The sequence below is a fragment of the Pseudorca crassidens genome, chromosome 10 (assembly GCF_039906515.1).
Source record: "Pseudorca crassidens isolate mPseCra1 chromosome 10, mPseCra1.hap1, whole genome shotgun sequence".
Taxonomy (NCBI): domain Eukaryota; kingdom Metazoa; phylum Chordata; class Mammalia; order Artiodactyla; family Delphinidae; genus Pseudorca; species Pseudorca crassidens.
The window spans coordinates 70,778,169-70,797,750 of NC_090305.1; the positions used below are offsets into that span (position 1 = coordinate 70,778,169).

At 54.4% G+C, this 19,582-nt stretch overlaps 3 protein-coding genes and 1 long non-coding RNA gene across 19 annotated transcripts in view; 3 read left to right on the top strand and 1 right to left on the bottom strand.

The window, feature by feature from the left end:
- The first annotated feature begins 491 nt into the window (after positions 1-491).
- ABHD14A (abhydrolase domain containing 14A) lies at positions 492-5,360 on the top strand. Of its 2 annotated transcripts, XM_067754645.1 has the most exons (5): positions 492-632; positions 2,946-3,157; positions 3,318-3,433; positions 4,563-4,798; positions 5,011-5,360. In XM_067754645.1, the coding sequence occupies exons 2-5, from the start codon at positions 2,964-2,966 to the stop codon at positions 5,191-5,193; spliced, it is 729 nt and encodes a 242-aa protein (XP_067610746.1). In that variant the 5' UTR covers positions 492-632; positions 2,946-2,963; the 3' UTR covers positions 5,194-5,360. The 2 variants fall into 2 exon arrangements, with proteins under 2 accessions (XP_067610746.1, XP_067610745.1); XM_067754644.1 differs by lacking the exon at positions 492-632 and having other exon boundaries at positions 1,713-3,157.
- On the top strand, positions 509-12,375 carry ACY1 (aminoacylase 1). Of its 6 annotated transcripts, none has more exons than XM_067754626.1 (15): positions 509-632; positions 7,991-8,106; positions 8,774-8,838; positions 8,929-9,033; positions 9,381-9,475; positions 9,747-9,823; positions 9,909-9,998; positions 10,106-10,162; positions 10,505-10,578; positions 10,660-10,709; positions 10,830-10,974; positions 11,077-11,145; positions 11,752-11,831; positions 11,958-12,018; positions 12,101-12,375. In XM_067754626.1, the coding sequence occupies exons 2-15, from the start codon at positions 8,013-8,015 to the stop codon at positions 12,263-12,265; spliced, it is 1,227 nt and encodes a 408-aa protein (XP_067610727.1). In that variant the 5' UTR covers positions 509-632; positions 7,991-8,012; the 3' UTR covers positions 12,266-12,375. The 6 variants fall into 6 exon arrangements, with proteins under 6 accessions (XP_067610727.1, XP_067610726.1, XP_067610731.1 ...); XM_067754625.1 differs by lacking the exon at positions 509-632 and adding an exon at positions 4,658-4,798; XM_067754627.1 differs by lacking the exon at positions 509-632 and adding an exon at positions 5,517-7,578.
- Positions 12,376-13,008: 633 nt separating this feature from the next.
- On the bottom strand, positions 13,009-15,300 carry RPL29 (ribosomal protein L29). Of its 3 annotated transcripts, none has more exons than XM_067754646.1 (4): positions 15,175-15,300; positions 14,719-14,822; positions 14,336-14,400; positions 13,009-13,532 (listed from the first exon to the last, which is right to left on the bottom strand). In XM_067754646.1, the coding sequence occupies exons 2-4, from the start codon at positions 14,753-14,755 to the stop codon at positions 13,131-13,133; spliced, it is 504 nt and encodes a 167-aa protein (XP_067610747.1). In that variant the 5' UTR covers positions 14,756-14,822; positions 15,175-15,300; the 3' UTR covers positions 13,009-13,130. The 3 variants fall into 3 exon arrangements, with proteins under 3 accessions (XP_067610747.1, XP_067610749.1, XP_067610748.1); XM_067754648.1 differs by having other exon boundaries at positions 14,719-14,763; positions 15,175-15,245; XM_067754647.1 differs by lacking the exon at positions 15,175-15,300 and adding an exon at positions 15,041-15,167.
- The window catches only part of LOC137232508 (uncharacterized), a 75,517-nt gene continuing 71,096 nt past the window's right edge, over positions 15,162-19,582 (top strand). For all 8 annotated transcript variants that reach the window (XR_010947045.1, XR_010947039.1, XR_010947044.1 and 5 more), the window contains exon 1: positions 15,162-15,372. This is a non-coding gene — a long non-coding RNA (uncharacterized lncRNA). The remainder of the gene's footprint in view (positions 15,373-19,582) is intronic.

Below are 19,582 nucleotides of genomic sequence, written 5' to 3' on the forward strand. Positions count from 1 at the left end.
TGGTCGCATGTCACCAACCAGGATAGGTGACATATAGAGACATAGGAGCCTAGAGGCCACCCCAGGCCCTGACCGAGTGCTCGAGCGCATGTGTATTTGCAGGGGTCAGGGAAGTGGATGGCCGGAGACCTGGGGCTGCTGCATAACAATACTAATATCTGGCAGTTACACAGCGAGGCTTCCGCGCCAGACACTGTTCTAAGGCTTGACCTATCCCTCAGTCCTTAAGACAGGCCTCTGTGGTGGTGACAACCCTCTGTGGTCCTTAAGACAACCCTTATCCTTAACCCTGCTGTACAGACCGGAGACTGAGCAAGGGTGGAGACGTGCTGGTGGGAAGAAGTCGACTGTCCCTCTCCCGGCTTTCAGGCCAAAAACAATCCGGAAAATCGGAACGGGGGGACGGGGGCGCCAAACCTCTGTGCTTTGGGGTGCCGCCCCCAGTGCCCCTTACAGCTCGGCTACTAGGCGTGGACCCGAGACCGCGGACTGCGCAGGCGCGCGGAGGCTCGCAGCCGCCCGCAGAGAGGCGGAGGCTTAGGTAGCGCCAACGTCTAGGGGCTGTTTGGCGCTGGTTGCACCTGAGCGGAGCCCGCCCCACGGTGGCAGACCCGGTCATCCCTGTCGGCCCGGTGAGTGTCCCCGGGGAGCGAGGCCAGCAGGGTGCCCGGGGGCGGGCCATCCTTGCCCCGCCCCTTGCCCCCGGAGCCCTGGGACAGAGTCCTGCTGGGAGGGGCCCGCGCTGGGGCAGCGAGTATGTTTGTGTTCGTGTGTCAAGTGTGCGCGCCCGCGCGTTTGTCAGCGTGTGTTCTTGGGGGTCTGGGTGTACGTGTATGTGTGTGTGGTGTATCGGTGTTTCTGTGTGCCTGTGTTGGGGGGGTTATGTCAGCCTGTCTGCCCGCTTGTGTCTGTATGTCTACTGTGTGAATTTCTGTGTGCGTGTGATTTTAAGGGTGTATATCTACCTGTGTGTCTGTGTGTGTATTTCTGAGGGTCTGTGTTTGGGTGTCCGTCTTTCTGCCTGTGCCTGTGTATGTCTTGTGTGCGTGTGTAGTTCTGGGGTTGTGTGTATGACTGGGTGCTTGAAATATGAGGGTCTGCATATGGTTTTGAAAGCGTGTGTGTGTCTACCTGTCCCTCTGCCTTCCTGATAGCTGAATGTGTGCGTGACTTTGAGGGTGTTTCAAGGTATCGATTGTGCAGAGGCCCGTGCGTGTGCAAGGAGGCTGCCTGTACGTGCAGGGAATAGCTCGTACAAAGGAAAAGCATTTGGGGACAAGAGTTTGTGTGCACGTCTGTACACCTGTGTGTCATTGTCGACGCGTATGCCAAGGACCTAACGCGGGTACAGCGCCTCACTCCCCTCGCCCCATATCTGTAGCGTACTGTTGTCTAGTGCTCCAGCTGCCTGGGTTGCCATAGCAACGGCTGAAGTCCCGTCCCTCCCTACCGGGAGAGGTGCCCCAGGGCACCAGGCCCACCAGAGGAGAGGTTCAGCGCGGATGCTCTGCCTGGTGGGAACCTAGGCTGCCGCGCGTTGGAGGCTTGCGTCCGAGGCTGGTCGTGGTCAGAAAGAAGAGAGGACCGTGCTTTTCCTCCACTCATCATCTGGTCCTCCACCAGCCCCAGAGGGGCTGCCACTGCCCAGTCACCACCTGACTCTTGAGCCTGGGGGTGGGGGCTTGGGAAACAAGCCTTCTTGTTCCGGGAGGGGTGGGGGGTGGGGGGGTCCAAGGTGATTCCCCAGCCCTGAACTCCAGCCAGCGCCCAGCTGACACTCAAGACAGACCTGTTTACTGGAATCTGGGAACAAGGCAGGCCTGCTCACCCTAGACCCAAGAAATGATAAGACAGCCCCTGGTCAGGTCCACTGTATTACCGAAATCTCACAGGAGTCTTGGGAGGGCAGCTGCCAGGTTATCCTCCCCATTTTACTGACAAGGCACACAGCCAGGAATTGGTAGAGCAGAGTCTCAAAGGCAGGGCTAACTGCTCTGTCTGGGTCCTGGATACTGAGGTCTATTTTCTGGGCTGGCAAAGGACTCAAACTAGAGGAGTCCATGAAGCAGGTCATTTGGCGTGAAGCTGGGGGGTGGGAGGCATTTGTCTCTCCAGCCTCCACGGCTCCCTTTCCACTTCTAGATGTGCCATGCTTCTCCCTAGCCGCATACCCCCTCATGCCTAGGCATTTCCTCCATCAAGGATATTCTCCATGAGCTCTCTTCCCACGTAATATCAGCTGGGGTAGAGCATTAAATATTCCCATCAGTGGTAAAACACATTCTGATTTTAGCATTATTATATGCAGTGTGATAAAAAGAACCATTTCAAAACATGCCCTCAGTGGGACATCGCTTTACTCTTTGATGTCTTTCACCTTTGATGACTCTCAGCACTCTGTCCACGAGCTCATCTGTCACCTCACAGCCTTGGTTTCCTCCTTGGCAAACTGAGTGTGGCCTGGTGGTTAGGAGCCCAGCCCTGGGCTCAAGTCCCAGTTCCCCTGCTTGCTACTCTGCACTTTGGGTAAGAGAATTTACCTCTCTGAGCTTCAGTTTCCTCATCTATAAGAGACCTATAATACCTGCTCCCTAGTGTTTTTGTGTGGGTTCATGAGTCGTTACATGTGAAGGGCCAAGCACAGGGCCTGGCTATCATAAGCACTTGATGAATGGAAGTGGTTTTAGCTGGCACAAGGATGATGGTGGCCACTGATGCCAGGAGGACATCTCAGATGCTCCTCACGCTTTAGGGTATCTGAGCCCTTGCCCTGGCATGTGGAGTAGTTGGGTGTGAACCCTCAGATCCTTGCCTGGAGCAGAGGAAAGGGCAAGGGCTGAGCTTTTCCTCTGCTGGGCGCTCCTGGGTGGGATTTGAGAATGGGGTCCAGGGGACCTTGCAGGGGCTCAGCCCTACCCTCTTCTCCCTCTCCTCTCCTCCTCCAGACTGTGGTACAGACCTCCATGACCCGGTCCCAGGTCGCCCTGCTGGGCCTGGGCCTGCTGTTCATGCTGCTACTGTATGTGGGGCTGCCAGGACCCCCTGAGCAGACCTCCTGGCTCTGGGGAGACCCCAATGTCACAATCCTGGCTGGTCTCACCCCTGGCAGCTCCCCCATTTTTTACCGCGAGGTGCTCCCACTTCACCGGGCCCGCAGGTGGGTGCTGACCCCAGGGTGTAGTGGAAGAACTAGGCCCGCGGGGAGTCCCTGTGTGGGTCCCCCAGCTCAGCTCAAAGTGCTCAGGGCCTGGGAAGGCAGTGGGAGTAGCCTGGGAAGAAAGAACCCCCAGAACACACACTCCCCTGTGTGCCCACAGGGTGGATGTGGTGCTGCTCCATGGAAAGGCCTTTAACTCCCGGACATGGGAGCAGCTGGGCACACTGCAGCTGCTGGCACAGAGGGGCTACCGGGCCGTGGCCCTTGACCTCCCAGGTGAGAGCCCCCACCCCTGGGTCTAAGGAGGTAACGTGCAGCAGGGACATGGGGACAGCATGCCAGAGGGGAGAACTGGAGGGTTAGGAAAGCCCTAAGTTGTGGCTGGGGAGCATCTGGACCCCAGTGTCTGAACAAGCAGTGGCAAGTCACAACACAAAGTGTCAACACGAAAAGCTCTGTGTTTTTTATTTTCTACCTTGAAAACTACAGTGTGGATTGTTGCATGTCACAGAGCAGTTAGCAACATGACCTGCCTCACAAGCGATTGCATGGGGAGATCTCACTGTCCTTTTTATGACAAACTAGGTAGCTTTTTGTTTTTTCAGCTATACAAATGATTTTTGCTATTATTCTTGTCATTAAAAAATCAACCAAGAGTGATGCCCTCAGAGACCTATGCCATGTTTCTCTCCCTCTCACTTCTCTAAGCAGTTTGAGGGTGCCAGGCCCTCTTTGGGCGTTTCCATGCCTAGAGATACAGGGTTGTTTGGTGGGGGCTGTAAACATGACTGGTGTCCTGCCAGCTTAGTGAATCTATCTGCAGCCTAGTTTTCTTCTCCTCTACCATGTCTCATGGGTCATGCCAGGCACTGTGACCCTCCCTCTCCGTAGTGTGTGCCATCAGAGGGATGAACAGGTTTTATCTGGCCACTCCTCGACTGGTGGCTGTACATGTAGCCTGCTTTAGAGTTTTCAGTGTCAGTTGAAATGCTCAAGTAAGGAAGCTGAAGCATCTTTGGACATGCTTCTTTGAGCATGTGGGCAATCATTTCTGTAGGGTAGCCATCAAGGCCAGTTGATGGGTCGAAGGACACACACTTGAAGTTTTTTGACAAATATTATCTTACCCTCCAAAAATGCTGTGTGGATTTACCCTCCAGTCATGTACAAAAGTGTCCACATCTTCCTTAACACTGTGTATTATCAGTCTTTTTAGTTTTGCCAACATGATGAATGAAAGATGGTTTTCTAGCAGCCCTATCACAGTACAAAAATAACGTCTAGGAAGTTTGGGGTAGCAGATGCTATATGCCACTGCCCCCCATCTCTTTCCCTCACTCTGGTGGGCAGGAAGTCCTGACCTCCTTCCCAGCCTCCCTCAGCTGGTGCCTTCTACTGTTCCCAGGTTTTGGGAACTCGGCACCTTCGAAGGAGGCAAGCACAGAGGCAGGGCGGGCACAGCTGTTGGAGCGAGTGCTGCAGGACCTAGAGGTGCAGAATGTCGTGCTGGTGAGCCCTTCACTGAGTGGCTGCTATGCGCTGCCCTTCCTGATGCAAGGCCACCACCAGCTGCATGGATTCGTGCCCATTGCACCTGCGTCCACCCAGAACTACACCCAAGAACAGTTCCAGGCCGTGAAGGTACTGGGAGGAGGGTCTCCAAAAGTCCTGGCTTCCTGTCCCTGGCTCGAGTCATAGGGGGAAAGGCCTCAGGTCTTACTTGGAGGACACATGGCCCCATCCTTGATCTGGATGGGAGAGATGCGGTGTATAGGGAAGATTTCCTAAGGAGGTGGCTTGAGGGCCAGTCCCCATCAGGCCCCAGGATCACAGCCCCTTGCCTTGCCCTGCAGACCCCGACTCTCATCCTGTATGGGGAGCTGGACCGCGTCCTGGCTTGGGAGTCACTGCGGCAGCTCCGCCACCTGCCTAACCACTCTGTGGTGAAGCTGCGCGATGCAGGCCATGCCTGCTACCTCCACAAACCACAAGACTTCCACCTCGTCCTTCTTGCCTTCCTTGACCATCTGCCTTGAGCTCACCCACTGTCCAGGCCCCAGGCCTGGCCTGAGCTTGGAGGATCTGGACCAGTCTCCACCAGGGAGGCAGCCCCTGGGGTTGGAGGGTAGAGGCCAGAGGGCCAGGCCCAGTCAGGACCTCTCATTTCATCTCAGAGGCACAATAAAAGAAAGCATTTTTGTTATGCCTAGGGAGTGACAGGTTCTGTTTCCTGGCGTTACTGCAGGTGGGGTTAGAGTTGGAGGCAAGTCTGGGACTGCTTTGGGACTGAGAGCTGGAGGGATTGCTCCAGCAGCCTGGGAAGGCTAAGGACATGCGCTACTTACTAGATGGCTGCTGAGTGGCTACTCTGACTCAGTTTCCTCATCTGTAAAATGGGCATGATGGTAACACCTAGCTCAGAAAGTGGTTTTAGGATTGAGTCTGGTTAAGCAGAGCACTTGGCCATACTGGGCTGGCGACGTGGGAGTGTCATGGAGAGGGGATGTTACTACTGCTGAATGACCACTGGGATTGGTGGGAAATCCAGGGTCTAGTGGCTGAGTTGAGTGAGTCAGGAATAGAGGACCTATGGCCGAAGGGAGCAAGATTTGTAAAGGTGGAGTGGAGAATGTGATTTAATAAGTAACACAGTATTGGGAAGAGGGAAATTTCCCCCTCTACCCCTCTTGAGTTCTTGGCTGGACTAACAATAAAATTGACACAAAACAGATTAATAGGAGAAAAAGAAATTTTAATCATGTGCAAGGAGGTCTCGTAGAAATGGGACCTAAGAAGTGGCCAGAGCAGGCAGCTTTTATACTTTTTAGACAAAGAATAAATTTGTGAGGACTTGACAGGACAAAGAAGCATATTTTGGCTGCTGAATTAGTAAAGAATCTAAACAGAGTGGGCTTGAGGGTAGTAAATTAAAGAATTAACAAGGTTTGTTTATACAGGCTTCTCAGCCTGAATTCCCTATCTCCGGAAACCAGAGTGTCCTACCTCCAGATGCAGGGAGTGTACCTTTTGTATAGAGATTTATTGTTTTCAGGGAGACAGAAAGGAGGGTCGAATGTCTCTCTTGCATTGGACATTTCTCAAGTGACTTTAATTCAAAATAACCAACATGCCACTGAGGCACATTTTGGGATGGCCTGCCCTGGGCCCCAACAATAGCATTGTTGGTGAACCACCAAGCCTGCTTGCCCCTGGGAATCTGTGGGTCAGCAGTCTGACTTAAACCTCACGAGGGTTGGATGGACCCTACCCTACCCTGCCAGCCTGCCTCCTCTGTGCCCAGAGGTTGAAGTCTTCAACCCCACCCCTCCCCAAGCTGATTCAGCCCCTGGAACTGAGGGCAGAACTGGCTGAGAGTACAAAGGACAGCCGGACGCACAAATGGGCAGCTACAACTGTGTGCAGCCTGTGGGTGGCCAGTGGGACACCTGTGCCTCTTTATCTTCCTTCTCCAGTGGCTGCAGAAGAGCCAGGGAGCCTGGCACAGGGTCAGCCAAGAAGGTGCCACACGTATGCTTTTGTGCAGTTTCCCACCTCTCATTCTGTCATACAGCGTCACGATTACATCCTCTCATCGTGCCATCCTCTGTCACACCCAACCACCATCTCACATTGTCATACACACAGTCACCCACTGATACACAGATTTGCCTACACAGTGGTGCGATCACACATGCGCCCATCCGTTCGTTTATCCTTTATTCCTGGCACGCTGTCCGTCTGTTCTGTCCCCTGCCAGGGACAGAATCCTACGGGTACATGGACCAGCATCTTGGAGCTCACAGATATTAACCAATAACCTCTCCACACAGGGAGCATTGAGGCAGTCAGGGAGGCCGCCCCTGAGGAGCTGAGGCGTGAGGAGGGGAGAAGTCCAAGACTCGCGGGAGGGGGTGGTGGAGCAGGCCGGGGCCAGACCCAGCAGGACTTTTCAAAGCTGTACTCTGAGAGCGAGGGGGCGCTCAAGGGGGCAGCTGCGAAGTTTCCGGTCAGTGCCCGCCTTCCTCCCTTCTGGCCCAATCGGGAGGTTGCGGGAGGTGGGGCCCGCTGCCCAGGGCCAAGGGCGGGGCCTGCGGGGGCGGGGCCAGCCTGTATCTCGCTGTCGGCTGCAGGGCGGAGCCGGCGGCGGAGGCAGCTGCCCCGGGGTGGGCCCCTGAATCCCAGGCTCATGTAAGTGGCGGAGGCTGGAACCACTGGCTGGCGGAGACGCCCACGCTCACTGGGCCTTAGAGATTGGGACGGCCCTGATTCGCAGTCTTCGGTCCCGCCCTGCGAGGTCCGGCCACGTGGTGGGCGGACCGCGGCAGTTCTGATCCGGAGACCTCGCAGGACCTGGAGTCCCGCCCACAGTCCAGGGCGGACGCCGAGAGGGGAGCGCGGGCCCAAAACCAGCAGAGAGTGAGGTGGGGGGCCGTGGAGAGGGGTAGAGGGATCTGGGGCTCCCTGACATGAAATCCGGGCAACTGGGAGAATTTTTTTGAGGAGGGCGGTGGGGGAGTCAATGTCTGGTTTCAAACGTGGCTCAGCTACTTTCTAGGTGTCTCTGAATCTGTCTTAGTTTTTTCCTCTGTAATGTGGGCTTTCAGAGGCACGAACTTCATGGGGTTCCTTGGGGGATTAAATAAGGAAATGTGTTGAAAGTGGCCAGCACAGCGCCTGAAACAGAATGGGGCCTTTGTAACTGGGGGCTCCGAAACAAGGTATTCTCTCCCTGCGGGGCGGCCGGGGAACCGCCCTGGGGAGGGACTGCGTGTAAATGGAGCCCACCAGCCCCAGCGGCGGGGAGGGGTAGGTAGCCACTCGCTTTGCCCCTAGCTCACCACGGCAGGGCAGCGCCATGGCCAGCAAGCGTCGTGAAGCCGAGCACCCATCCGTGACGCTCTTCCGTCAGTACCTGCGCATCCGCACCGTCCAACCCGAGCCCGACTACGGTGAGAACGCGGAGGTTCCAGGAGGACCTGTGGTGGGGCATCAGGGGCGGGGACTGTGCTCTAAACCAGGCGCCAACCCGTCACTCAGCTGAGCCTAATCTGCCTCAAATGGCGCCTCCATTCCTCTAAGCCGTTCCCTAGGTCAGCAGACAGCTCAGCATCCCCTCCAGGCTGTGCTGCTCCAAAAGTTACAACTGGTAGTTAAATAGGGAACAACTTCACCTTACTCTCCAGCACTTGGGGTTGGGGAAGGGAAGAAGAGGCCCCCGGAAGCCTACTGGGGCTGAACAAAGGCCACAGACGTTCGGGGAATCAGGCTTGGTGGCTGGGAACTGTGTACTGGGGTCCAATCCAAATCCCTGCTCTGTGATTTACCAGCTGGGAAACAGTGGGTGAGCCTTATGTCTCCGCGCCAGTTTCCCTATCGTTAAGGAAGGTAACAATGACACCTGCTTCTCACTCTGGACTTCCCACCTGGCCTTCTACAAAGGGTCACTGGCCAAAAATGTCTTCTTTCTTGGGGACAGCGATGCAGATGTCTCTGACGGATGTGGAATTGTGTTGAGGCAGGGGTCTGCTCCCTTCTCTGGATGTACCCCCATCTCTGCCTGGGCCCGTGGGAGGTGTGGGGAGGCAGAAGCAGCAGCAAGGCTGTCTGTGTTCCCAGGGGCTGCCGTGGCCTTCCTTGAGGAGAGAGCCTGCCAACTGGGCCTGGGCTGTCAGAAAGTGGAGGTGAGCCTGTGGCCCAGCATGGGTAGGGGAGGTGGGCCTGGGGCAGCTCCTCACCGTGCACTGACGACCCCTCCTCCTGGCCCTCTCCAGGTGGCACCTGGCCGTGTGGTGACTGTGCTGACCTGGCCAGGCACCAACCCCAGACTCTCTTCCCTCTTGCTCAACTCCCACACCGATGTGGTGCCTGTCTTCAAGGTGCGGGGGGTGTAGGGAGTGGAACACCCTTGGGGACAAAGATGGTACAGATCCCCCATTCGACTGCAGGGATCCCACGATGCTGGTCCTGGCACTGATTCGACCTCATAGAGCATTACTCCACTCAATCAAGCAACCTCTGCCCAGTAGCCATTCCATGCCAGGGGTGGGGTATGCCAGAGGCAGGGTTGGTGGTGGGAGGCAGAGATGAGGGATGGCTGTCAGCTGCCCTCTTCAGCCCTACGTGGGCTCCTAGGGCACCTGCTCCCTGGGCAGGGCCACAGTTGAGCAGAGTGGATTAACGACTACATTTGGTGCTTGGGTCCCTCTTCCTGCCCTGCCCCCAGGAACATTGGAGTCATGACCCCTTTGAAGCCTTCAAGGATGCTGACGGCTACATCTATGGCAGGGGCGCCCAGGACATGAAGTGTGTCAGCATCCAGTGAGTGTCCTTCATTCCCAGTTTCCCCACTGGCCCGTTGGATTGACCCAGGACCCAGGTGTGATTGGAGAACATCAAGGCCAAGGAACATCTTGACCCCTTACCTTGGGCGGGAATTCCCGCCATGACCATTGCATGGATGGGGAGACAGGGACAGAGACTTTCTGGAGTCACCTGCTAGGCCGTGGCAGAGCACGGCCCAAGGCTGCAGCCTGCCTGCTCTGATGGCTCCCCCCCAGCACCTGGCTTACACCCTCTTACTGCCCCTCAGGTACCTGGAGGCTGTGAGGAGGCTGAAGGTTGAGGGCCACCATTTCCCCAGAACCATCCACATGACCTTTGTGCCAGGTAGGAGTGACTCGAGGAGGGGCACCTTCAGGGGTGGGGAGAGTGTTGGGGCACCCCCTATCTCACATTCCTGCTTCTTTTACAGATGAGGAGATTGGGGGTCACCAAGGCATGGAGCTGTTTGTGAAGCGGCCCGAGTTCCAGGCCCTGAGGGCTGGCTTCGCCCTGGATGAGGGTGAGCAGGGTGGCAGGACACTGACTGGCCAGCAGGGGATAGGGAGGCTGCTAGTGGGGGCTGGGCCGCTCCACCCTCTCAGGCCTGGCCAACCTTTTCCTCCTCAGGCCTGGCCAACCCCACTGACGCCTTCACTGTCTTTTACAGTGAGCGGAGCCCCTGGTGTGAGTATGCACTTGGACGTTGGGGGTCACTGTGCAGATGGGAGACTGGGCCAGAAGGGGCAGGGGCCCGCCAAGGGTTCCACAGCAAGTTGGGGCCTGAGTAGGCCTTGAACCCAGGGCCTTTGCCTCCCAGCCCCTTCCTACCTGGGCATCTCTTTCCTGAGCTTCTGAAAGGAGGCCCTAACCATGGGCAGAAACCAGCTCTACACTGTGCATTCTGAGGCGGGCAGAGACCTGGCAGAGGAGCCTGGAATGAGGGGAAGACCCCGGGCCCATCCCAGGGCTGGTTGCTTTTCCAGCCTCTCCCATACTGAAGACACCCCTTCCCCCTGCGTCTCTCAGGGGTGCAGGTCACAAGCACTGGGAAGCCAGGCCACGGCTCACGATTCATTGAGGACACGGCAGCAGAGAAGCTGGTGTGTGGCATACGGGGAGGGAGTTTGGGAGTTCCCGAGGCTGTCCTGGGGCCACTCTCACATCTAACCTCACTCTCCTAGCACAAGGTTGTGAGCTCTATCCTGGCTTTTCGGGAGAAGGAGAGGCAGAGGTGAGGCAGCCTGGGAAAGGGCACGGGGCTCTGGGAGGCTACGCAGGAGAGGAGGGGGGCTGAGCCCCCTTTTTATCTGTTCTTCCCCCTTGCTGCTGCTGCCCCTGCCCCCGCCCACAGGCTGCAGTCAGACCCTCAGCTGAAGCAGGGGGCCGTAACCTCCGTGAACCTGACTAAGCTAGAGGGTGGTGTAGCCTATAATGTGGTACCTGCCACTATGAGCGCCAGCTTTGACTTCCGCGTGGCACCAGATGTGGACCTGAAGGTGCCATCTCCACCTGGGTTTGGAGGAGGGAGCCTGGGTCCTCAGCCCTGTCCTAGAGGCTCAGGGAGAGCCTGAGGGGTCAGCTCATCTCCCTTCTCACAGGCTTTCGAGGAGCAGCTGCAGGGCTGGTGCCAGGCAGCTGGCGAAGGGGTCACCTTCGAGTTTGCTCAGGTGTGGACTGGGGAACCTACAACAGGGGAGTTGTAGGAGCTGGGGAGGCTGGGCTTGCTGCATGTATCACTGCAGGAGTGTACGTTTGGTGTGCCTGCATACATCCTGGCTTTAGCTGTGAGAGACATGTTTTGTTCACCAACAAGTGTTAGTTGTGTAGGCCACTGTTGGGTGCTGGGGAATACTAGGGAGTGAAATTAGACAAGTTTTTGCCCTCATAGTCTTTACACAATGAAGGGAGGAATAGACATGAATCAAAAAATTATGTATTACTTTTATGTAAGTGTGAACACATGTGGTCCAGGAAAGGGTGGGACCTCATAACTGTGAATCTGTAACTGGAGTATTTGACCAGTCTGAGGGGTCTGGGAGTGCCATCTTGAGGAAGGGGCACTTAGGAATGATCTGAGGATGGACAGGAAGTGGAGGGCACAGAAGGTCCCAGACCTGTGACCTTTGAGAGACTGAAAGAGGGCCTGTTGCTGGACTGGCCAGCTGGATGTCTGGGTAGGTGGGTGTGTGCCCCGTGCCAGGCACAGCCTACCCTGTGAAGAATAGGGCAAGATGCCAGGCCTTGTCCTGATCCTGCCATCCTTCTCCCCACAGAAATGGACAGAGCCCCGAGTGACATCTACTGATGATTCAGACCCCTGGTGGGCAGCTTTTAGTGGGGTCTGCAAGGACATGTGAGCACACCGGCCAGCCCCCCTCTCCCCTTCCCTCCCTCCCACCTTCCTTTGCTCCTTCAACCCTTCCCTTGCCCTCTCCCCTCTCTGCTTCCACATTCATTCACCAGGTTCTTCCCTCTACAGGAACCTCACCCTGGAGCCGGAGATCTTCCCCGCTGCCACAGACAGCCGCTATCTTCGCGCGGTGAGCTGCTTGCAGTAGGGTGGGCAGTGGAATGGTCCTGGGTGCTGGCCTTCCCCCTAACGGCTCCTGTTGCCCCCTGCAGGTGGGGGTCCCAGCTCTGGGCTTCTCACCCATGAACCACACACCCGTGCTGCTCCACGACCACAATGAACGGCTGCACGAGGCCATGTTCCTCCGCGGGATCGACATATACACTCGGCTGCTGCCTGCCCTGGCCAGCGTGCCCACCCTGCCCAGCGAAAGCTGAGCCCCGCGCTCTCCAACCTCCACCCCGATCAGTGCCAAGGACCTTTCTTCCCCCCTGCCCAACAATAAAGTCTGTGTGGACAGGGGCCACTTCTGAAGTACTAACAGCAAGGATGTTCACGGAGCAGGCTTTCAAAGATAATAGTAACACCTACTTCAGAGATGAGGGATCATACACCATGGGTCCCACCTGTTGCCCCAGCATAACGACAACTCTTTGAGCATCCCCAGTGCCCAAAGTTGGACTACAGATGAAGATCTAGTGTGACCAGGAACAGTGCTTCATTGGCTGTTCTGAGGGCTAAGACTGCTGGTGAAGCACCTGATCCAGGGGGCAAAGAATACAGCACAGTCATGCAAGTAAGGCAGTGCCACCATTGCTTGGCCTCCCAGGAGCCCTAGAACTTGGGGGACTGTACAACTCAGAGCAGTGAATGCTGGCCAGGCACGCTAGGAACCTGGAACTCCCCAGGCCAGAGTGCAGAATTCTTCTGGGTGCTCCCTTTTCTTCTGGGTAAGCTTTAAGACCTGACAGGGATGTTTGGGGTTTTTCTCTGTCCTCACCAGCCTGCCCAGTCCAGCAAGCTATGTGCCCCAGTGTCCCTAAGGCACCGAACCACTCCTCATTTACTAAGTCCCCTTCTGGCACTCCAAGGCCCTATTTCCCCTGACTCCCACCCACACCCTGCCATCCAAGGAAGGCTAAACTCTTTTCCCACACAAAATGTAGGTACCGACCCCACGTGACTGAAAGATCCTGCCTCAGGTTTATTTGTACAAATAGCACAGGAGGACACCAGCCCCATGCAGACAGCAGCCCAGGGGTCACACCAGTCCTTCTGTCCTCACGTTGGCAGACAAAGGCTCTACTCTGGAGCCTTTGTGGGGGCCTGGGCACCTTTGGGAGCGGGAGCGGAAGCTGGAGCTGGAGCGGGAGCTGGAGCCACAGCCGGAGCCGCAGCTGCACCTGCAGCCTTCGCCTTGGTTTGAGCCTTGGCCTGGGACTTTGGCCGGCAGAGCCTGAGACCCTTGGCGATGCGGGCACGAGCACGTTTCCCGAGCCTGGGGTGAGCAATGTAGGCAAGTCGACTGAGCTTGCGGCTGCCGCCCGTTGGGATCCTGGGCTTGACCTCCTTGGGCTTTACAAGAGTCTTGATAGCCTCAGCACGTGCAGTTACGGCCTTGGCGTTGTTGGCCTGCATCTTCTTCAGGCCCCTCTTGTTGTGCTTCTTGGCAAAACGCATGTTCCTCAGGAACTTGGGGTCCACCTGGAAGACAAAAAATGTACAGGTGGCTGTTAAGTGCAGCATGTAGGGGCCCCCAAGTCACCCATGGTGCCCCTCTCCACAGCAGCACCCACGAGACTATCAGTCGCCAGCCGAGGCCTGCTGGGAGCTGAGACAGCATCAAGTCAACCTTAAATGCAGAAATATCTGGCCCTTAGAGCCCAATAGAGCTCAGAAAGGAAGAACAAATTCCTACAGCAGGATTTTGGTTGAGTTTTTCCTGAAACCCCCTCACGGACACCCCACTCCCTCACCCTTAAAAGGTGCCAAATACTAAGGTTAGTACAAGAGATTCACAGCAAACAAGGCAGAATAAGGACCAACGGAGGGAAGGGAAGGGAAGGGGAGAGACCAACAGTACAGTGGAGTAGCAAAGTGGAGACAAGACTCAGTTGTGCTCAGACCCTACAGCCTCAGCCTTCTTGGCTAATCCTTAGAACTCCCTAGCACAGGAAGGGAAGCTGCCCCCTCCATGCCTAGTACTGCATCAGATCAAGGTCATATGGGTGGTCAAAGTGGAATGGAAGGCTCACAAGGTACTGGGTACACAGGCAAGACCACCCCTTCCCTTGAAAAGCTCTGAGTGAGCAAGGGAGATGATCAGACAAACTGCTCTCAGGAGGCAGGTTACAACTCGGGCCAGTAAAGCCAAGTAAAGCTTTATTACAGGTCTGGCACAGCATGAAGTCCAGGCAAAACGAAGGACAGTTAAGCTACATGAAAGACCCTGACCACGCAACTGGAGCCAAACACACACTTTTTTCTGATTCGGCGCACACACTCACCCCCTTAAGAGATTCATATCGTTGTGATCGGGGTTTCTTGATGCCATTTCTGTGCCATTTTCGGGCTGTGGGGAAAAAAGGAATTAGACCAAAAAAGAGATTTCCTCTAATAAGACCACCATCACAGCTGCAAGCCCGGGAGAACCATAATTTCTCCTTACTTGGGATCCGTCTAAGAAACCCCTTACCACTGAATGCAAAGCACTGTGGGTTATCCCAAGCGGATCCCTGGCTTCTAAATCTACAGCCCCATAGGTAATGCTGGCTGAAAGTAAAATCAGCCCCAGGCCCACTGTAGGAATGTGCCTCCTTTCCCTGACCAGTATCCCTAATCTTTGCCAGGGTCTGGGGCATTAGATGAAAGCTGGGCCAGGGGAACTTACACTGGTTGTGCGTGGTGTGGTTCTTGGACTTGGCCATGTCTGCAACTGGAGGACGAGAGTGGAGATCAGAGCTCGCGGGGCCGGGCCTACCTCTTCGCCTTGATCTAGAAGAACGTTAGGCCAGAAGCCTGAATGAGGCTTCAGCACAGATGCCTTGCATTTGCGCCCTCCACCAGCCCGGATTCATTCTGCACGACCCAACGCCAGTCTCCCCTTCCCAAACTCAGGTAATGGTGCCTCGAAACTACCCCGCCAGCCGCAAGGCTGCGCTCTCCCCCCAAATCCGAATTCTCCCCCTCCCATCCATCCATTGAGAACCCACGAGCAACGTCCCCGCCCCGCGGCTTCCGCTCCCCACAGCCAGGCAGCCGGTCTCCCCGTCCTCCCTAAGGCCACGCGCCCCGCCGCCGTCCGGGAGTCACGGATGGCTCCGGATACCGCGCGGCTAGCACTCACCAGGGCCCGCAGATCCCGAAACGCCTGGGACCGGAAGAGGAAGAGGAACGCCGTGGTGCAGCACGGGAAATAGGCTTGTCGCGGCAGGAAGGGACTACTGGAAAAGCTTCCCCCAGCGCCGTGAAGATAGGTTCCTAAGCCCGGAGGACACAAGCCAGATGGGAAGGTGGTGCTACGGGCCTGGCCTCGCTCCTTCAGGTTTACCGACCCCTCTCGTTTTTCCTCATATTCCTCCTGACTTGGGTCCCAGGTCTCATTAAAGGTCTTGAAGGCGAAGGGAGTCATTGAGGAATACATGTTAGGCAGGGGGTAACAGGAGATTCGTGTTCCTAAAAAAGTATTTCTGGCTACTGCGCGGAAAATGGACTGTAGCGGGCAGAGGAGGGAGAGCCGTCAGGAGTCTGGTGCAGGATGGGACAGGATGGTGCCTGGAGCTGAGTCGGGGCACGGGGGATGGTTAGGAGTGGGTAAGGAAAGAGGGTAGACTGGGCTTGGGACGCAGAAGATTGGGGAGAGCAAGAAGGCCTGTGTAGCCCCTAAGTTTTTGGCTTGAACAAGTGCGTGAAGATGGTGCTTTTTACAGAAATGGGGAAGATTGGGGGAGGAACAGGGGTCTTGCTTTATTTTGAGGGGGCCAGTGATCCAGATGTTTCTTTTTATTTTTTTAAGATTTTTTTTTTGATGTGGACCATTTTTAAGGTCTTTATTGAATTTGTTACAATATCTTTTATGTTTTGGTTATTTGGTCACAAGGCATGGTGGGATCTTAGCTCCCCCACCAGGGATGGAACCTGCACCCGCCTCCAGCCCCCCACCCCCTGCACATGGGAAGGCGAAGTCTTAACATCAGGGAAGTCTCCAGATGTTTCTTTTTAGATGCATTAAATGTGATATGCCTGTTGTCATCCAAAATAAGTAAATGTTGCCTCCTAATAACTCTATTGCCTTCCCACCTCTTACCCCTATAGTTCATTTCCACACAACAGTGGGGCCTGAGGGCACTTTTTAAGAACAAATCAGATCTTGTCACTTAAAGTCTGCAAGGACTTCACCTTGCATTAGAGATAAACTCTTTACCTCCCCTAATCTTGGCAATGCTTTCCTCATCATTCACTTTTCTCCACACCCATGGACTTCTTTCTTTCCTGCCAAGCAGGAATACCTGTTCCTGCTTCAGGGCCTTTACACTTGCTATCCCCTCCACCTGTACCACGTTTTCCCTGCTCTTTGGATAGCGTGCTTGCTTGGAGAAGCCTCCCTGGCCTACCCTATCTAAAACAGAGACCCTCTGCCCCATCTCCCCAGTTACTCTGCATCTTCTCATCCTGTTTGCTTCCTTCACAGAACTTTTCCACACTCTACGTTTTCTATTTACTTGTATATGTGTTCATTGGTTCAAGCACCAAGAGTTCAGAACTGGTTTGGTCACCTTCATTTTCCCATTGCCTGACACAGCACTTGATGTAGAACAGGAACTTGAGAAACACCTACTGAATGGACGTTCCTTGGCAGGCAGGTTCATGGACTGACCGAAGCATTTTGCAGAGAGTTGGGGAGTGAAAGGGAAAGGAGGATGTGGAGGCAGGACACACAGGTGACTCCTTACTGAAGCATTCCTGAGGAGAGGGAGAGAAATCTGGCAGGTGTGAGTTAGGAGAATCAAGAGCAGGCTCAGATGCTCAAGGGGTAACCTAGTGCCAACAAAGAAACAATTGAACACGGGTTCGTGCCCCGGTCCGGGAGGTTCCCACATGCCGCGGAGCAGCTGGGCCCGTGAGCCATGGCCACTGGGCCTGCACGTCCAGAGCCTGTGCTCCGCAACGGGAGAGGCCACAGCAGTGAGAGGCCCGCGTACCGCAGAAAAAAAAAAAAAAAAGAAACAATTGAGGCCAGAAAGGTGCCTCTGCAGGAGCAGAGTCCTTGAGGGGTGCTGAGAACAGGTGGAGGAGCTAGTAGGCAGAGGTGGGGACTGTAGGAGGTGGGCGTGGCACGAGGCCCCAGGGTATATGGGAGAGGTGGCGCTGGAAGTTTGGACAAAGAGGAGAAGGCTTTTTGTTCTGGGGTTTTTTTTTTGGCCATGCCACATGGCTTGTGGGATCTTAGTTCCGTGATCAGGGATTGAACCCACACCCTCGGCAGTGAAAGCGCAGAGTCCTAACCACTAGACCACCAGAGAATTCCCAGGGGAGAAGGTTTGACTGCCACACCTTGAGAAAGGGAAGCAAATGTTAGGGGTCGGCAAAAAAGGCTGTGACAGCTTTAAAGGAACCAGGCTGCCCCATTGTGTGGCCTTCCAACTAAGCAGTAGCTCTCACAGATCCTAAAAAGTGAGCAATGACATGTGCTGAGGACTTGGTGTTACTAGGTTGTTTTGACAGTGGCAGAGTAAGCAACGAGCAGAGAGCCATAGTCCGACAGGGAGGCAGATTCAGAGATGATGGCCATACAGCACTGTTGGAGCTGCTATAGGGATAGGCCCAGGGTGAAATCCCAGCTGTCAGGCAAGGGAGGAGGCAGTGACAAGAATGAGGAGCTTTGGCTGTGACCTGAGGGGACCATTTGGGGGGCTAAAGGGAACCATGATCTGGAGCCATTGGCCTGCCATGCTTTTCATTTTTTTCTTCTTTTAATTAATTAATTTGTTTATTTATTTATTTTTGGCTGCGTTGGGTCTTCGTTGCTGCGCACAGGCTTTCCCTAGTTGTGGCGAGCAGGGGCTACTCTTCGTTTCAGTGTGCGGGCTTCTCAGGACTTCTCATTGCGGTGGCTTCTCTTGTTGCGGAGCACGGGTTCTAGGCGTGCGGGTTTCAGTAGTTGTGGCTCGTGGGCTCTAGAGCGCAGGCTCAGCAGTTGTGGTGCACGGGCTTAGTTGCCCCGTGGCATGTGGGATCTTCCTGGACCAGGGCTCGAACCCATGTCCCCTGCATTGGCAGGCGGATTCTTAACCACTGAGGCACCAGGGAAAGATGGTAGGGCCAGCCATATGTATAAAGAGATAGTTTTCCTACTTTCCTTCCTTTCTTTCTCTCTCCTTCTGTCCTTTCTCCCTTCCTTTCTTCCTTCCTCCTTCTTTCTTCCTCCCTTCCTTCCTTTCTTCCTCTATTTCTCTCTTTCTTTCTTCCCTCCCTTTCCTCTCTCCTCCTCCTTTTCACTCTCTCTTGCTCCTCTTCCAGTCTCTCTCTCTTTTTCTCTTCATAAATGTGTAAAGAGCTTATACAAGCTCTTCTGTAACTTGATTTTATTCATTCAGTAGTAACTCATGGACATCTTTCCCTTTTCATAAAAATCTTTTGTAATCCTATTTTATTTTACACATTTAAAAATCTTATTCTGAGGAGATGTCAGTAAACATCACCAGATGTCAAAGGAGTTTCTAACACAAAAAAGGTAAAGAACTTAGCCCTTCCTCCAGGGCTTCCTCCAGCCCTTCCTCCTCACTCTCTGTGTGTCAGCAGTTCTTGCCCCATCTCTGTCTCTGCAGAGGCCTGGGTCCACTTGCTGACCTCTGTGGCATAGCCTTGGGCAGAACTACTACCTGGACTCAGCAGAACGTCTATCACCCAGGCCCCTTGTAAACGCCTTGGGCATAAGACACAGAGAGATGTGAGGCCTCGGTGACCAGACGGACCTTGGACTTGGCTGGGCTGGATGTGATCCGCCTGAGCCATGTGGCCTGCAGTGGTATTGTCTTGTCCAGACCTTGTCTAGAGCTACAGCCCAACTCACAGCTCGAGTAGGATCCACTGGCTTACTCATTGAAATTATAGGGTCAGAGATATCTGGGGTGATTTTTTTCTGTGCCTGGCACAGTGCCAAGTACATGTGGGGACCTGATAAATGTTTGAGGAATTAAATGTACGTACTTCACCAATCCAGGCAGATGGCAGAATCAGGAGGCAAGAGGTCAGTTGGCCTGGAGGGATTTCACAGAGACAAAAGTCAGCTTTTCTACTTGGTCCAGATCTCTGCTCTCTAAGCCTCAGTTCTGAGTGTAACCTGCAGATGAAAATAGTAATTGTCTTGTGGGGTTAAACCGGATAATTTTTTTAAAATTGAAGTATAATTGATTTACAATCTTGCATTAATTTCTCATGTACAGCAAAGTGATTCATGTATATATATTCTTTTTCATATTCTTCATATGGTTAATTACAGGAAATTGAATATAGTTCCCTGTGCTATATAGTAGAACCCTGTTGTTTATCTATTTTATATATAGTAGTTTGTATCTGCTAATCCCAAACTCCTAATTTATCCCTCCCCCACCCTTTCCCTTTGGTAACCATAAGTTTGCTTTCTGTGTCTGTGAGTCTGTCTCTGTTTCATAAATAAGCTCATTTGTGTCATATTTTAGATTTCACATATAAGTGATATCATAGGGGATTTCTCTTTATGACTTGCTTCACTT

Bases quoted from the DNA above. Each gene is read 5' to 3' on its own strand.
- RPL29 (XM_067754646.1), bottom strand. From the start codon at position 14,755: ATGGCCAAGTCCAAGAACCACACCACGCACAACCAGT. The intron at 14,401-14,718 runs GTAAGTTCCCCT...TTTTCCCCACAG, and splicing joins CCACACCACGCACAACCAGT to CCCGAAAATGGCACAGAAAT. The intron at 13,533-14,335 runs GTGAGTGTGTGC...TTTGTCTTCCAG, and splicing joins GATATGAATCTCTTAAGGGG to GTGGACCCCAAGTTCCTGAG.
- ACY1 (XM_067754626.1), top strand. From the start codon at position 8,013: ATGGCCAGCAAGCGTCGTGAAGCCGAGCACCCATCCGTGACGCTCTTC. The intron at 8,839-8,928 runs GTGAGCCTGTGG...GGCCCTCTCCAG, and splicing joins TGGGCTGTCAGAAAGTGGAG to GTGGCACCTGGCCGTGTGGT. The intron at 9,824-9,908 runs GTAGGAGTGACT...CTTCTTTTACAG, and splicing joins CCACATGACCTTTGTGCCAG to ATGAGGAGATTGGGGGTCAC.
- ABHD14A (XM_067754644.1), top strand. From the start codon at position 2,880: ATGGGGTCCAGGGGACCTTGCAGGGGCTCAGCCCTACCCTCTTCTCCC. The intron at 3,158-3,317 runs GTGGGTGCTGAC...GTGTGCCCACAG, and splicing joins CCACTTCACCGGGCCCGCAG to GGTGGATGTGGTGCTGCTCC. The intron at 4,799-5,010 runs GTACTGGGAGGA...CTTGCCCTGCAG, and splicing joins AACAGTTCCAGGCCGTGAAG to ACCCCGACTCTCATCCTGTA.